General features: G+C 38.9%; 1 protein-coding gene across 2 annotated transcripts in view; it reads right to left on the bottom strand.

The window, feature by feature from the left end:
• KCNB2 (potassium voltage-gated channel subfamily B member 2) overlaps window positions 1–15,851 on the bottom strand; it is a 441,431-nt gene that overhangs the window by 408,155 nt on the left and 17,425 nt on the right. For both annotated transcript variants that reach the window (XM_043484132.1, XM_043484133.1), the window contains exon 2: window positions 3,191–3,861. In XM_043484132.1, coding sequence (XP_043340067.1) covers window positions 3,191–3,769 — 579 coding nt within the window. In that variant the 5' untranslated portion in view covers window positions 3,770–3,861. The remainder of the gene's footprint in view (window positions 1–3,190; window positions 3,862–15,851) is intronic.

The following is a 15,851-nucleotide window of genomic DNA, read 5'->3' as shown; positions in this document are numbered from 1 at the left end:
ATACTAGAAAGTTAAATGAATAGAAATGACACCAAGGAGCATGTTCTATAAGAGCTGAATTGTTACTGTCAGGGTCATACCCAGAGATGGTATGACAGATAAGTGGGCCTTGCAATAATTTTACGTATCACAATGGATACACCTAGGACAGACTGAACAATTATTACATAATAGATTACTGAGTATTTATTCCATGTCAATGAATAGATATTTTAATTTACTATGGAATATTTGATAAAAAATGTCTAATTTTTCCTGCTATACTAGGGATTATACAATTTTATAACATTTATATTTTACTACAGAAATATTATAAAATACAGAAAAACCAAAAGAGACAAAAACAAATATTTTCTAGGATATGAAATCCCTATTTATGCTAAGAGAATATTTATTAAATTCTGGAGAGAAGGGAGTGATTCCACATGTCTACTCTAACGTGTGTAGTGCACAGAGAACCATCTATAAACATTCAACTGAATAAGCAATAACTGACGGCAACCCACTCCAGTATTCTTGCCTGGAGAATCCCATGGACAGAGGAGCTTGGTGGGCTACAGTCCGTAGGGTCACAAAGAGTTGGACATGACTGAAGTGACTTCACACACACACACACACACACACACACACACACAACCAATAACTGAAAAAGCAAGGTAAACACTCTCCTCCAAAGTTATCTTACCTCTCGAGCAAGTTAGAAAAAAAAAAAAAAAAACAGATTCCAAGCATTCCTGCATAAGAATTTCATAGCACAAACAGGATCTTGATGTACCTATAATATGGTAAGAGCTAGAATACAATCCTACTGATGCACTGACAAAATGAATTTTCCCCAAGTTGTAAAAATACTATTCACACATATTCACACACACATCACATTAGCACTCCCCTCACCAATAATTATTCCAGAAAAATAACAAGTCAGACGACTAGAAAAGAGTACAAGAAAGGTAGTTAGTGGTTTGTATAAGGCATCATTCAGAGCTGTTTCTAAAAGGCTCCAAACCTCAGACAAATGAACAATAATTTCACTTAACTACCATGCAATCAAATGTAAAGAATTTGTATAATATTTCCCCATTCAAACAGGGAAATTTACACATTTAAACAAACAAACACAAATCCTTTATGAAAATTTAGTAGAGAATCTACTTAGGCTAGCAGAAATTCGCTTAGCTGATTAATAATTTGGAACCAGATTTATCATTTACAACTTCACAAAATCTTCCAAAACCAAGGTCTTAGCTGCTGGGTATAGTTTTCAGGTAGATATCTGTGCAAACATAATCTGAAGCAGGTTTAAATACTCTGTCTGATGTAGAGGGGTGTGTTTATATGTTATATTATATACAACTATATACAATAGACCATTATCAACAACACCTTCTTAGAGATTAAGACATGGCTCTGTGTCTAAAATTTAGAGATTAAACAAACTCTGTCATCTCGGGAATGAAATTACTGACATTATTGCATCCTTATCAGGAATTCTTCAGAGAAAATATGTACATACTTGAAATTTTTTTCTATAACAATACTTAATTTTAGATGTGTGTTAATAATATTATCAGCAAATAAATCAAATTGGCCTTTCAAATTTTCTTTGATTTAGCTGCTTATATTTGGCTAACTCCCTCTGGACCATCTGGTGGTACAATGATTTATTCCTCAATTGCCTAAAATCTTGAAAGAGTTCATTTGACACCCAAAATACTCCCCTAAACCCAGAATTTATCTTATTCAGCTTCAAAATCCTCTCCATGTTTTTAGTAGTAACTCAAATGTGTAACTTAAAGGTTTGACATTGGAAAGAGTAGTAACCTTTCTCAACCAAAGTCCACATCTCTCTCTTACAGATAAAACAAAAGGAAACAAATTATTCATAACTACAAAAGACCTAGTTGAAATCTTTCATTTGCCACAAAATGTGCATTTCCTCATCATGAACAGCAGAAATAACATTTCATTCCATTTAGTTCCATATCCTGGCCGGAAAGTAAAATGCCTTTATAAGTCAAAAGATGCAAAACTAGAAATATCAATCAGTGCAAGAAGCAGTTTTATGATAGTCTGCATCCAGTTGATAATTTATGTTATTTACATGCTGTAGACTATAATGGAGGATTTTAATTTTCAGTCAAAGGCACACAGAATCAGTTATATTTCCATAATTTTTACTGTTTATAAGAAAAGAAAACTGGGAAAAAAGACAGTAAGTAATCCAAAGAATTTATAGGATTATTCACTGTTTTCTCTTCTCTACTCCATATTCCATTTTCAACTAATTGGCACAAAATGTCAATCCTATGCTTCTGCAGCTAAAGATGACTCTTTGGGCTTTTTACTTACAATTCATACTGAAATAAAGAACTAAATATATGCAATGAAAATCAGTTTCTGCTAACCCTCAAAGCTCCAAATAGATTTATATAAACACTGTCATGCAATTGAATTAAATACTGAAACTAGTGGCCAAATTTTTTACTCTTAGATTAAGATGTATCCAAGACCAATGGAAAAATGTGAACTGACCTTCCTTTTCAGCCAACACTTTATGATCTGAGATATGGGAACATCTCAATTGTGAACACAATTATACACCAAGAGAAACAACACTGTTACAGCAGACCTCACAAGAGGAGGTCAATCGATGCTCGCTGACAATGATTCACCCCTTACCCTGCCTCATAACGGGGATCCTTCCTCAGTGGGGGGCCCCAGCCCTGCTGGTCCACACTGGACCATGCTCTCCAGTCTCCCCTGCTCCTCCAGAGGACCAGGCCAGGAGGCACCTCCTCCGCTTTCAATGACAGCACTTCACTCCATTTAGGACGGTGCCCAGGCCTCTGCAAGACTCCACACCGGATGGATCTGAGTTCATGTTTTCCCCTTAGCCTCCAAGTCACCAACCCCAGACGTGTCTGGGTGGTCAGCAGTCTTCAACATCCAAGCACCTAGGCTGTTCCCAAGTAACAAAAAACACTTAGGAAAGAGTAAAGCCATTGTATGCCTCATCAATAAGAATAACTCGATTTCACTCCATAAGATCTTGGAAAGGAGTCTCCCTGCATAGCCACCGTATGCTACGTCTTAGCCAAACATCTTAAACCATGAAAGGCACACTTTCTAGAATATAGGGACCCTTTTCGAACCACGCGTAGGAAAGTCACACTCTTGTCTTTCATACCTTGGCAGCCACGGACGAGTTGGGCTTCTCCAGCAGGTCCCAGAGTTTCTTCCTCTTCTCAGGGCAGCAGGTGTTATCAAACTCTTCACCCTCACGTTCCCGCATGGTCTCCGCCTCCCGCCGGAGTTCTTCGTTCATCTGCTCCTTCTTTTGATGATACCTGGCTTGGCAGCACGACTCTAAGTAGATCTCATCGATCCCCCAGTAATCAAGCTCTTGGCCGAAAGAGAGAGCGCACATTTCTTCCATCATGTGGAGTTTCCCTGTCCGGTAGAAATTTAAAATGGATGTGAAGGCTCCTGGGTGCCGATCGAAGAAATACTCGTTCTCGTTCAGGTTGTAGTCATCGCACACCTCCAGGAGGCTCTCGTGTGTGTTGCAGTCCCGGAGCTTGCCCAGGCGGGTCCTGGGCAACCGGTCCAACGTTCTCCACAGGACCTCGTGGTTGAGGCCCCCCACGTTGATCTTCACCCTCCGGGAGCACGTTTTGCTCCTAATGATGTCCACTGGTTCCGGTGGAAGAGAAAGTGTCGACCTTGACGTCTTCCTGTTTAAGCCAGGGGGAACCTTCTCTGCCATTTTGGACTGCACAAAGGGTCCTCAAAAGGATGAGACGCTGAAAGGTCAACTCAAGCTAGATCCCTCTGCAGCAGGCATTTCCACGGATGCACCTGGAAGAAAGCAACCACAAAGCCTCTGGTTACTTGCATTTTTCCTAAAGCATTTCCGGTTCTATGAGATCACTCCGCTGTTCGTGCACAACCCGGAGGTATAATAATAATTACTGCGTATTGATGGAGATGTACATCTTTGCTAAAACTTAATAGGCATAAGGAGGAAAAGACCACACAATGTACTATGCAGAAGAAGCTGTATTCAATTTTTTATACACCTATAGGCAGACAGCTCCCAAATTTGTCACTGGAGACCTCTTTCTCAAGCTCTGAACTATCCCTGTGCTGATCAACTCTTCCCAAATGAAACGCAGACACATCAAGCGAAACCCAGCACACTTCCAACCTTCCCCATCAGTTCATGTTCCTTCTCAGATGTGTGGTCCTCTGTACCCCCATACTGGGCTACGCAAGCTAAAACTCTTAAGAAATTCCCATCCATCTGTCCACATGCAAATAAGCACCAGGTCTTAACCAACTGAACCTTCTGAACACTGCTTAAGCCCTCTGCCTGTATTACCCGGTCCCTGTTAAATTGTTCATTGCAGTGTCTTCTGTTGCAGCCCAGAATCTAAGGTAGGTGGGCTTCATAGTTGCAGCATATGGGCTCAATAGCTGCCACTCCTGGGCTTTAGAGCACAGGCTTAATAGTTGAGGCACATGGGCTTAGTTGTCCCACGGCATGTGGAATCTTTCTGGAGCAAGAATCGAACTCCTGACTCCTGCATTGGCAGATGGATTCTTTACCACTGAGCCACCAGGGAAGACCCCTTACCTAGATTTCTACAACAGCATCTGAAACTAAATCCTGAGCTCTGGTTTTGTCCACATTAAAAAAAAAATTCTCTGTACAGCTTCTAGAATGATTCGATAAGAAACAAATCTGATTTAACCATGCTTTAATGCCTACAAACACCCAATGTAACTGGCAGATTGAAGTCCCCTGAGCCCTGGTAAATGTGACCTACCTCTCCACCCTCACCTCTCATTCCTTCTTCATCACTGTACTCCAGCACCCCCAGACTATACACACTACTCTGTTTCAAGCTCCTGGCGTTTGTTCAGGCTGTGTCCTAGAAGGGCCTCCACCATCCCCATTTCCTTTTGACTAAATGCAGCTTTCTCTTTAAGACTCAGTTCAGACATCACCTCCTCCAAAAAAGTCCTCCATGATACATCTCCTCCAGGATCCTGAAACTCTGTGAATGTCTATTCTATTTCACCACACCACTGCAATAACACCTTTCCCAAGGATACTGAAGTGAAGTCGCTCGGTCATGTCCGACTCTTTGCGACCCCATGGACTGTAGCCCAACAGGTTCCTCCATCCACGGGATTTTCCAGGCAAGAGTACTGGAGTGGGTTGCCACTTCCTTCCCCAGAGGATCTTCCTGACCCTGGGATTGAACCCAGGTCTCCTGCATTGTAGGCAGACGCTTTACCCTCTGAGTCACTAGGGAAGTCCCCCAAGGATACTGGGAGCTCTAAAAGACAAGGACTATTTTCTCTGTTTCACCTTTATCACTGAGCACAGTGCTTACATACTGTGAGGGTTTGATAAATGCTGAATAGTCAATTTTTTAATTGTTCTCCACAGGGCAGCTGACAAAAGACCTAGTAAGGCTAATGTATGTGGCTGGAAAAATGCATAAATGGAGTTAATTGGATCACTTGCCTAAAATGCATCTGTATTTACATGTTATGTGTATATAAGTTTGTGTGTACATAGGATATATCAGAATGTGTGTGTGTTTACATTCTTTGACCCACAGCTCTTTTCTCTTGTGGACTAATTCTTTAAACATGACTGTTTTAGTAGTCCCTCTTATTGATCTATTCTTCTGATCTGCAGCAGTAAGCATCTTCTTATTTGATCTTTCTGTATAATGTTTTTGCAGAAAACCATGGTGCTTCAAGCAATTCACCTCAAACACCATTTTTAATGTAAAACACCATGTTTCACACAGTCAATAGCTTATACCAAAGGGAAAAGCTTTTAGATTTAAGAGGTCCTTATAATTAGAATTCCCTTTTAAGATACACACCAATTTTACCATGTCTTTGGTCTCTCCACTCCTGTAAGTTAAATTTATTTCTCCACCTGTAAGCCAAGTATTCTCGCAAATGAAAATAAGTCAAATTTATGAAAAACTTGTACTGGACACTATAAGAAGTATTTCAAATATGTCCAATAAATATACTTGACATGGGAGTTTTTTCAACTACATAGATACAGAAGTATTTAAAGCATATACATATACACTCTCATTGCAGATGACAAAAATGCCTATTTTTACAATAAAGGAGAATTACAATAATTTGGGCAAGTATCAAATCCTCTAAGCCTCAATTTCTTAATCTAAACTTTATAGGCAGTGTTTAGACAATTAAATGAGATACTTTATGTGAAGTGCCCACTACAGGGAGATATATCCGAATAGAATATGAAAACTCACATTTCTCCTGTTTTTAAACTTATTTTATTATTATAATATAAACTGTAATACAAATTACAAATTATTTAATACAAATTCCATGTAATTTTCCAAGCAAGAAGACTGAAGTGGGTTTCCAATTCCTCCCCCAGAGGATCTTTTCAACCCAGGGATCAAACCTGCATCTCCTGTGTCTCCTGCAATGGCAGATAGGTTCTTTACCACTTTGCACTACCTGGGAAGCCCTCACATTTCTCCCTTAAGTTTACCTTCAACTACATGAAAGCTACAATCAAAAGCTATACCAGTGTCTATTAAATAAATGCTAGTATTTAATTCTTTTTTATACATATGTTCAGTCTCCTCTAGTGGATTTTAAGCCTGTAAGGCCAGGAATTCTTGGTCTCATATTTTCTCTACTGAGCACTGTACCTACACACATAATGGGTACCTCATAGCACATATCTTTGATGCCACTGATGTTCATGTCCAACTTTTGTATTCAGATGACAATGGACTACACACCACACATCAAACAGTATGTGAGAGAGGGCAGAGTAATATTGTGTGTGTGTTCTTAGTCACTCACTCATATCTGACTCTTTGCAACCCTGTGGACTGTAGCCTGCCAGGCTCCTCTGTCCATGGGGATTTTCCAGGCAAGAATACTGGAGTGGGTTGCCATGCCCTCCTCCAGAGAGCAATATTAGGACTAGGCAAAACGAATGAAAATATTACAGATGGATAATTCAAGTGGTGAATTGGAAATGTGTGTTATTTAATTAATGTCTGCTTTAATTAAGCCATAGGTATACGTATGTCAGACAATAACCAATTATGGTATCATACAAGAGGTTTTTCAGAAAGAGTAAGCACAAACTCCAATGGTGTACAAACATCTCATGTTTATGGTCAAGGGTTTAGTGTGACTTCCTTTCTTCTAAAAGTCATTACTAAAAGCATAAATACTCTGTCACAGTCACTGGTAGGTCACCATTTTTCTTAAAAAATTTCACACTCATGACTTACAGTGAATTTTCCTTTTTGTAGAGTATGTGTCAAGTGAAGAGAGGCCATAAGACTTAAATTTCAAAGTATCTTCTTTACTAATCAAGAACTTTCATTATAAGAAATCCAGCACTGATTACAAACCCCACAATAAAAGACAGCCTGAAATTAAATGCCCTTTCTTCAAAGCAGGGGTAGCGAAACTTAGCATGAGTGAATACAGTCTGTTGATCTGATTTCCTAAGACTTAAAGATGCTTTGCTCTGATTATTGTCAATGTGGTTATTTTATTCTCCCTGGACAGAATGTTCTGCTGATGACTTGATAAAGAGTAGAGTGAAGTAAGTCAAAAAGAGAAAAATAATTATCACATATTAACATATATATGTAGAATCTAGAAAAATGGTACAGATGAACCTATTTGCAAAGGAGAAACAGAGACACAGACATAGTGAACAAAAGTATGGATACCAAAGGGGAAACAGAAGTGGATGAATTGGGAGGTTGGGACTGCCATAGATTCACTATTGACACTATGTATAAAACAGATAACTAATGAGAAAACCTATTACGGAGCTCAGGGAGCTCTACTCAATGCTCTGTGGTTACCTGAAGGGGAAGGAAATCCAAAAACGAGGGGATACAGGTATACGTATAGCTGACTCACTGCTGTAGAGCAGAATCTAACATGTTATAAAGCAACTATGTGAAGCTGAAGCTCCAATACTTTGACCACCTGATGCAAAGACTCACTGGGAAAGACCCTGATGCTGGGAAAGACTGAAGGCAAAAGGAGACGGGGGCGGCTAAGGATGAGGTGGTTAGGTAGCATCCACTGACTCAACGGACATGAATTTGAGCAAACTCTGAGAGACAGTGAAGGGCACGAGAGCCTGGTGTGCTGCAGTCCATGGGGTCACAGAGTTCTACATGACTTAGTGACCGACCATCAACAGCAAGTGCTGGCGGTCGTTTAGTTGCTCAGTTGTGTCTGACTCTTTATGACCCCCATGGACTGTAGCCCACCAGGCTCCTCTGTCAGTGGGATTTTCCAGGCAACAATACTGGAGTGGGTTGCCATTTCCTTCTCCAGGGGATCTTCCCCATCCAGGGATCAAACCCCTGTGTCCTACATTGCAGGTGGATTCTTTACTGCTGAGTCACAAGGGAAGCTCAAAGCAATTATACTCCAATAAAAAGAAACATTTTTAAAATTTACCAGCAAAAAAAAGTAGAGGCTCAAATATAAGTTGAGGCTCAATATGTAAGTTCTCGACCATTGCAGAATTGTGACTAGTGTTCAGAGAGTTAATCAGGCTCTCAGAAGAGTTGTAGGACACAAGTGGTCACATTTGTAAGCCTGTCATTCAGGTCAAGTGCAGAGCCTAAGCCCTGCTCAACTGTCCCTTAGAAACTCTGAGCCTTTCTGTCTATGACCCCATCCCCCGCCCCTGTCCTTCTCCCTGCTCTTTCTTCCTCTGTATTTTTCTTTTTCTCATTTTCCCAGCTCTATTTCCCCACCCATGGCTTATCTCTCTTTGGTTCCTCTCCCTCTCTTCCTACCTAGTTCCCTAGATCTTTCTGACCTCACCATCTCTTAACCAACCACAAATGCAAAACTCCATCTTTTCAGACTTGTATATACTTCATGAAGTTTTCTACATTCTTAATAAGAAAACCTTGTGAGCTGAAAATACCATGTCTCTCTCCACAAGAAGAGAAACACATCTAAACTGAGTTGTTTTGTATGGAATGTTGTATGAAATCACAAAAGAGGCTCTGTTCTGAGGCTTATGACCCTGGGTGCAGCTGGGCTGTTTCTAACATCCCCTTCACCTTTCTGGTTGGGCTTCAGTTTCTTTACATATCAAACCATGGCATTTCCATGCCTACTATTCTTTGATGTCCTATGACACTTGGTTGATTTTTTCCTCTTGTTATGATTCTGTGATTGTTATCACCCTTCCCCTCCAATCACCAGCCTTACTTTAGATAGAAATAAACATAATATAGTGCTTCAGAGTCCATGAAAACATTTTTTCATGTCCAGTTTCTTAAGAAAAGTTGGCTTTCATATTTCATTTCAAGAACCTTTTAATATTTATCAAGGCTTGAAACAGACTACATTCAGAACATCATAAAAGTTTCATTCATTTTATTTAGTGTTTTTAACTTTCCATTTTAAATCTATGTTCTTTTCTGCCATATTAATTTTATTCCTGACAATGAATCTGTCCATTCCCCTTGGGTTAGACACTGTGTCTTGTCACTCTGGAGAGCTCGCAAAATTTACGTTTTTAATTTTAGTAATTAAAGTGGACATGGTGCTGTTTTCCCACATTTAATTTTATAAGTGAAATGATGTCTACCATAATAATTTTATCCCATGAGAATCAATCATGGAATTCAATTTAATATGTAAATTTAATATAAAATGTAATAATTCCTTGTTTAATCTGTGGAGATGTTATACAACTGTGTAGAATTTATATACACAAATAGCTGTAAACTAAACACACATTTTTATGTCAAGGGCAGAATCTCAGTGAATCTTTTCTTGGGGTAGCTTGCTAGTTTATTTCACCTCGTTGGATCAATTGAAAGTCAAGCTTGCAACAATCAGTCGACCAGGGCAAATGTACTAAACATCTCTTCATTAGTCTGTTAGAGAAAAAAAGTGACTCTTGGAACAATAAACAACAACAAACATTCTTGTTTCTGAACAGCTGCACCAGGCTCCTACCAGCAGCATGGAATTAAGCTGCCACCAGTTCGGCACTAAACCTGACAAAACACAACTTGCTGATCGTGGCATCATAATTAAAGCTTAAGACTCCAGGTCTGAGGCAGGGGAGTGGGGGTGATTTTTTTTTTTTTTTTTTTTACTGTAGTCTAAAAAATACTACCATTATGTCATATACTTGACACTTCCTTAGTGGAGCAAGGCAGGATAAGTCCCATGTGTGATTCTGCACAGATGAAAAGCAAATCTTTCTAAAGACTTAAGTGATGTTTAACATTTCATTTCTGTGTTGCTGGTACATGCTGAGTACACATTTGCAAACAAGCAGCTCTGAGACCTTTAAATCTAAATCACTCTGTGTATATATAGCTCTCAAGCGTTTCCTTAAGTTTTCATGTACGGTATTAAGCAGTAAATGCCTCTTTTTTGTAACAGCTATTTCTGTTTCAAAGAGACACAAAGATTATTTGCAGTAGCTATCTAGAAAGACAGGCACTATAGCTGAAATGTGGTTGAAATTTAGCCAGTACTTTTAAAAAAGTTAGTACTCACTGAAATTTTCAAAAGCACCTCCAGAATTCACTAAAGAAAAAAAAATACTTTTATAAAAAGTTAAAAACAAATCAGATTTGTTTGAGAAAGACAGATCCATAGTATTTCAAAGCAATAGCTGGGAAACTTTCAGCTGTCCTAAGAAACTGAACATACATGCTGAAGTACTTGAGAACTTGGCCAGAAATACTAATGAATTTATACTGTATGTTGTCTTTTAATATGTCAAGTTCTAGTGATAACTGAAACATTGTCCTTGTCCTCAGAAAGGTGGAAGTAGCATTTCACTTCTGCAGTCAAAGGCTGCTAATATCAATAGGTTCCTTGATTTTAGCACAAGTATTTACTCCTCAGTTTAAAAAAAATCCAAGACTTTTATCCTTGATATAACCCAGGCTTTTTTTAGATACACTCAAACCAAATCCTAAAAGCTTTGCTTTCAGTGGTCAAAGGAAGCATTGTGTTGCAGTAAGAAGGGGAAAAGACAAGACAATAAGTAGAATATGCAATATGAGCACCGTTCCATATCATCGATGTTTCCGACTAGCCAAATTTATAAATAAGTTATTTTATTTAGATAGGTAATATGAATTTTCTTCATCAGAAGAGAGAACTATTTAAAGAATTAGCTCCTATATATACACTTGCTATAATTAGAGAGTAAAACACTAGTTTTGCCTTTAGAAAAATGGCCTTTTATAAGACATAGCTCATGAAAAGTCCTTCTCTAACTGAAAAATACAACACTAATATTATAATGCACCTTAGTGACTTGGAATGTTCAGTCTGTTTCATAACCCACCAGAAAAGGTTCAAGCTTTTATCTGAGCATTCAGCCATTCAGCTGGTAGAAGACAGTCTATTGTGACAGTAAAAGTGCCCTTTATGTGGGAGTCTAAGACATGTCCTTTTAAATGCCTCCTTTTACAGAAGTCTTCCCAAAGTTATAGTAGAGTGCAGGGGATGAATAAAGATGAAAGGTGATGAGAAAAATAAAAAAGGCAACAAACAGAGAAACGATTGGTACCACTGAAAGGAATGGGAAATGAGGCCGGGCCACTCTGTAATATTCTGGTATAAGTAATCACAAACTTCATTCACAACCTGGAGCTCCCTGTGGATGATGCAACCTTCTATTTGGGTGATGGACTTCAATTTCATATTCCATCTTGGTGTGTGGTGTCAGTTAGATTTAGCCTCTATCAAACCAAGTTTTAAAATGTTCATGAAGCCTGGATAGGATTTGAACACCTTTCTTTAGGTTTCTTCCAATAAAATTAGATTTTAGATCATGCAATGTTTGGTCTGGAATGTTCAGCAGTAAGATTCTACACAGGGATATTTCTCAATTGGGCTCTGTCTCATAGTAAAAATATACTTTTCAATTATATTCTGGTCCCTTACTTCTCCCCAACAAATACATGGTAGGCAATGGAGTTTTTATTAAAAGCTCCAATACTGAGTCTGATTTGAGGCTAGTCTCTATGACTTAAACATATACCCTATGCTTTAGATACCGCCATGTTTGGATGCTGGAATCATAGTATGTTGGCAGAAGGGATCTTGGGGATGATCTGGTCCAATTTTCCTATTTACAGCTTTTAAAACTGAGATCCAATGAGTCACGTGACTTGGCTGACCTCTCTCTGATAGTGACTAAACTTGGACCAGAACGCAGAAATTTACAGACTTATGAAGATTTACTACATAAGTCTCTTTCCATTACACCCCAGCTCATCATTCTTTGCTTTTCACCTTCTAGTGGAAGTTTTAAAAAGTTTCTGTTTCTTTGTCTACTCCCCATGTCAAAAGACTGGATTCAAACAATACTAAAGTGAAGTGTGTTATCTCCTATACATTGCTCATTTCTTTAGAGGGTAATGACTATAGTCAGGCAACTTGACTGTGGTCTTGGGAAGATGGATGCATTTCACAGAATTGTTCTTTCCTTGGTTCTGCTTCCCTAGGGCCAAAGTTTAGGATAACTACTTCCTTCCACTCACTTTGGACCCCTCCAATTGGTTCTGAACACTGCAGCCCAGACACTGGCAGATATGGACCATCCCTACTAGAAGATGTGTCCATGCTTCCCAGTCTCAGGGTAGAAACCGAACAACACAAAGACTGTAAGGTCTGACTTCTACTTATCTCTGCAGTTCACTACCTTCCTCCCTCTTCCTCTATGTTCTAGTTTTCTGTTTTGGCCACACCTCAGGGCATGCAGGATCTTAGCTCCCTAGCCAGGGATCAAACCTGTATCCCCTGCAATGGAAGCATGGAGTTTTACCCACTAGACCACAAAGGAAGTCGCTCTCTGTTCTTTGATTTGATTTTGATTTTTCTTTGATTTCTTTTTTTTTTTACAATTTTTAAAATAAATTTATTTATTTTAATTGGAATAATTTTTTTTACAATATTGTGTTGGTTTCTTCCATACATCAACATGAATCAGCCATAGGTATACATATGTCCCTCTCTCTTGAACTTCCTTCCCACCTCCTATCCCATTCCACCCGTCTAGGTTGTCACAGAACACTGGATTTGAGCTCCTTGCATCATACAGCAAATTCCCACTGGCTATCTAATTTTGCATATGGAAATACATACATTTAAATTCATTCCACCCTCTCCTTCCCCCATGGTGTCCACAAATCTGTTCTCTATATCTGTGTCTCTACTGCTGCCTTGCAAATAGGTTCATCAGTACCATCTTTTACACATGCCATTCGCCTTCTGCCCCAGGGAATTTGCACATCTATTTTCTCCCCTCTTCCTTTTCAGATATTAACCCAAGAATCATATCTTAGTTGCTGTGCTGTGCTTAATCACTTAGTCGTGTCTGACTCTTTTCGACCTCATGGATTATAGCCCACCAGGCTCCTCCGTCCATGAGTATTCTCTAAGCAAGAATACTGAAGTGGGTTGCCATGCCCTCCTCCAGGTGATCTTCCCAACCCAGGGATTGAACCCAGGTTTCCCACATTGTACACTGCAGGCAGATCTGAGCCACCAGGGAAGCTCATATCTTACTTAGCACCACACAACTTTCTTGACCATACAGTCATCCTTCAATTTTAAGAACTTATATATATAAGCATATACCTTTACCTGGAGCACTCAACAGAAGTTTTAAATTTGTTGGGAACAGTATTTCAATTATTTGATTTATACCCATCCTCTCCTCTCCACTAGACTAAGTTTCTTGAGGGCAGGGATCAAGTCTGATCTTATTCATCACTGTATCCCAGGTGTCTGGCATTCAGTAGACACACAATAAATACTATGTTATGTGAATGGAAAAGTCAATGATTGTTTTATTTAACATTTATTTAACAATCCTTTTCTTCTTCCAGCTACTTCATATTACATGCCACTTCCCAAATCCAACATGACTTTCTCATATGAAATGTTCTTCTCCACATTCTCCATCTGATAAACTCTCACTCTTTATTAAGTCAAGAACAAATAACTTTGGATTGCCCTAGAAGTCCAGTGGCTAAGATTCCAAGCTCCCAATGCAAGGGACCCAAGTTTGATGCCTGGTCGGGGAACTATTAATAGATTCCACATGCTGCAACTAAAGATCCCGCACACTGCAACTAAGACCCAGTGCAGCCAAATTAATTAATTAAATATTAAAAAAAAAAGAAATACTTGTTTAGGGAGAATCCATTGCTTCTGCCATAATGGGTTAGAAGTTCGTCCTATCTATTACAATGCTTTTCTCATTGTATCCCACTTAGAATTCTTTCTTGTTAATTCATTCAGCAAATATTCATGAGACTTTGCTTAAGGTATAATCTCTGACATCACAGAGTTTACATCCTAGTGGAGGTAGATAAACATGCTACAAACATACACAAGCAATTAACTACAGAGCCAATAAAAGCTGCAAAAGAGGAGAAGGTGTCATGCGAGCTTTAAGTGAAAATACCTTTTTGGGGCTGTGAGTTCTTAAAAGGGATGAACATCTCATCCATATCTGTATCTTTCGGGTGTGACTGCTTACCAAATGTTTGTGGACTATCCAACAGAGTGAATAAGTGAGTGAATAATGAATTTCAAAGCACTGCTATCCTTTTTCTGGCCACATATTTTGGCTAACGTCACCCGACATCAGTTAATTATGGTGATTTACAATTTATTTAGACGTTCCCCTGGCCCTTATTTGCTTATTTTAATAAGGCCTGGGCTCAAAATAAAGGATAGATTTTCTGAAACTATGTAGGGAACAAGCAAAAAACAAGTAAGATTCTAAGAATTACTGCTGCCCCAAAGTAGAATTTGCTGCCTTAAGGCACTCCTGGGCCTGTTAATGTTCAGGCAGACCCCAGGTGACCATCTGTTCTGCTGAGAAATGGACAAGATTGCTTATTATTGCCAATGTGCCTCCTATCCCTTAAATTTCATGGTTCTGTGAGATTTCTGAGTAACCTCAACCCATCTACATATTCCACTGGACATTCCAACAAGAAAAAGTTCACTCTTGTCAAATTTTTAAGTTTAAAATTTGGCAAAGATGAATTTTCAATTTCTCAGCTTATACTTACTCCTAGGAAAAATATTTAAGCCAGAAAAGCCATTATAATAGAATTGCCACCAATAAAAGGATGAAGAAAATAAAGGATGAAAGTTAGTAAGTCTAAATTTTTTCTTCAAAAGATGAGCTTATACACTTCAATGATGACCTTTTCTCTTTCATATTGTCATATGAAGCCTGTAACAGTGGGTAAAGCTTAATCAGGGCTTCCCGGGTTGGCTCAGTGGCAAAGAATCAGCCTTCAATGCAGGAGACATGGGTTCAATCCCTGGATCAGGAAGACCTCTTGGAGAAAGAAATGGCAACCCACTCTTATATTCTTGCCTGGGAAGTCTCATGGACAGAAGGGCCTGGTGGGCTACAGTTCATGGGTTCATTTAAGAGTCAGACATGACTTAGTGACTAAACAACAACAACAAAGAATAATCAAAGGAATTACTTCACTGTGTATAATAGGCTCTAGGAGTGAAGTAAGTCATAAAGAGAAAAATAAATATTATATTTTAATGCATACATATGGAATCTAGAAAGATGGTACTGATGAACCTATTTGCAGAGCTTTGATGGAGATGTAAACATAGAAAACAGATTTATGGACACAAGGGTAGGGGAAGGAGACTATGGGACAAATGGAGAGATATACTCACTCCATCTGTAAAATAGATAGCCAGTGGGAACTGCTGTATGCCTCAGGGAACTCAAACCAGGG

This window comes from Cervus canadensis, chromosome 12, assembly GCF_019320065.1.
Source record: "Cervus canadensis isolate Bull #8, Minnesota chromosome 12, ASM1932006v1, whole genome shotgun sequence".
Classification (NCBI taxonomy): domain Eukaryota; kingdom Metazoa; phylum Chordata; class Mammalia; order Artiodactyla; family Cervidae; genus Cervus; species Cervus canadensis.
Note: the sequence above shows the minus strand (reverse complement) of the source record. Positions and strands in the feature narration are given on the sequence as shown.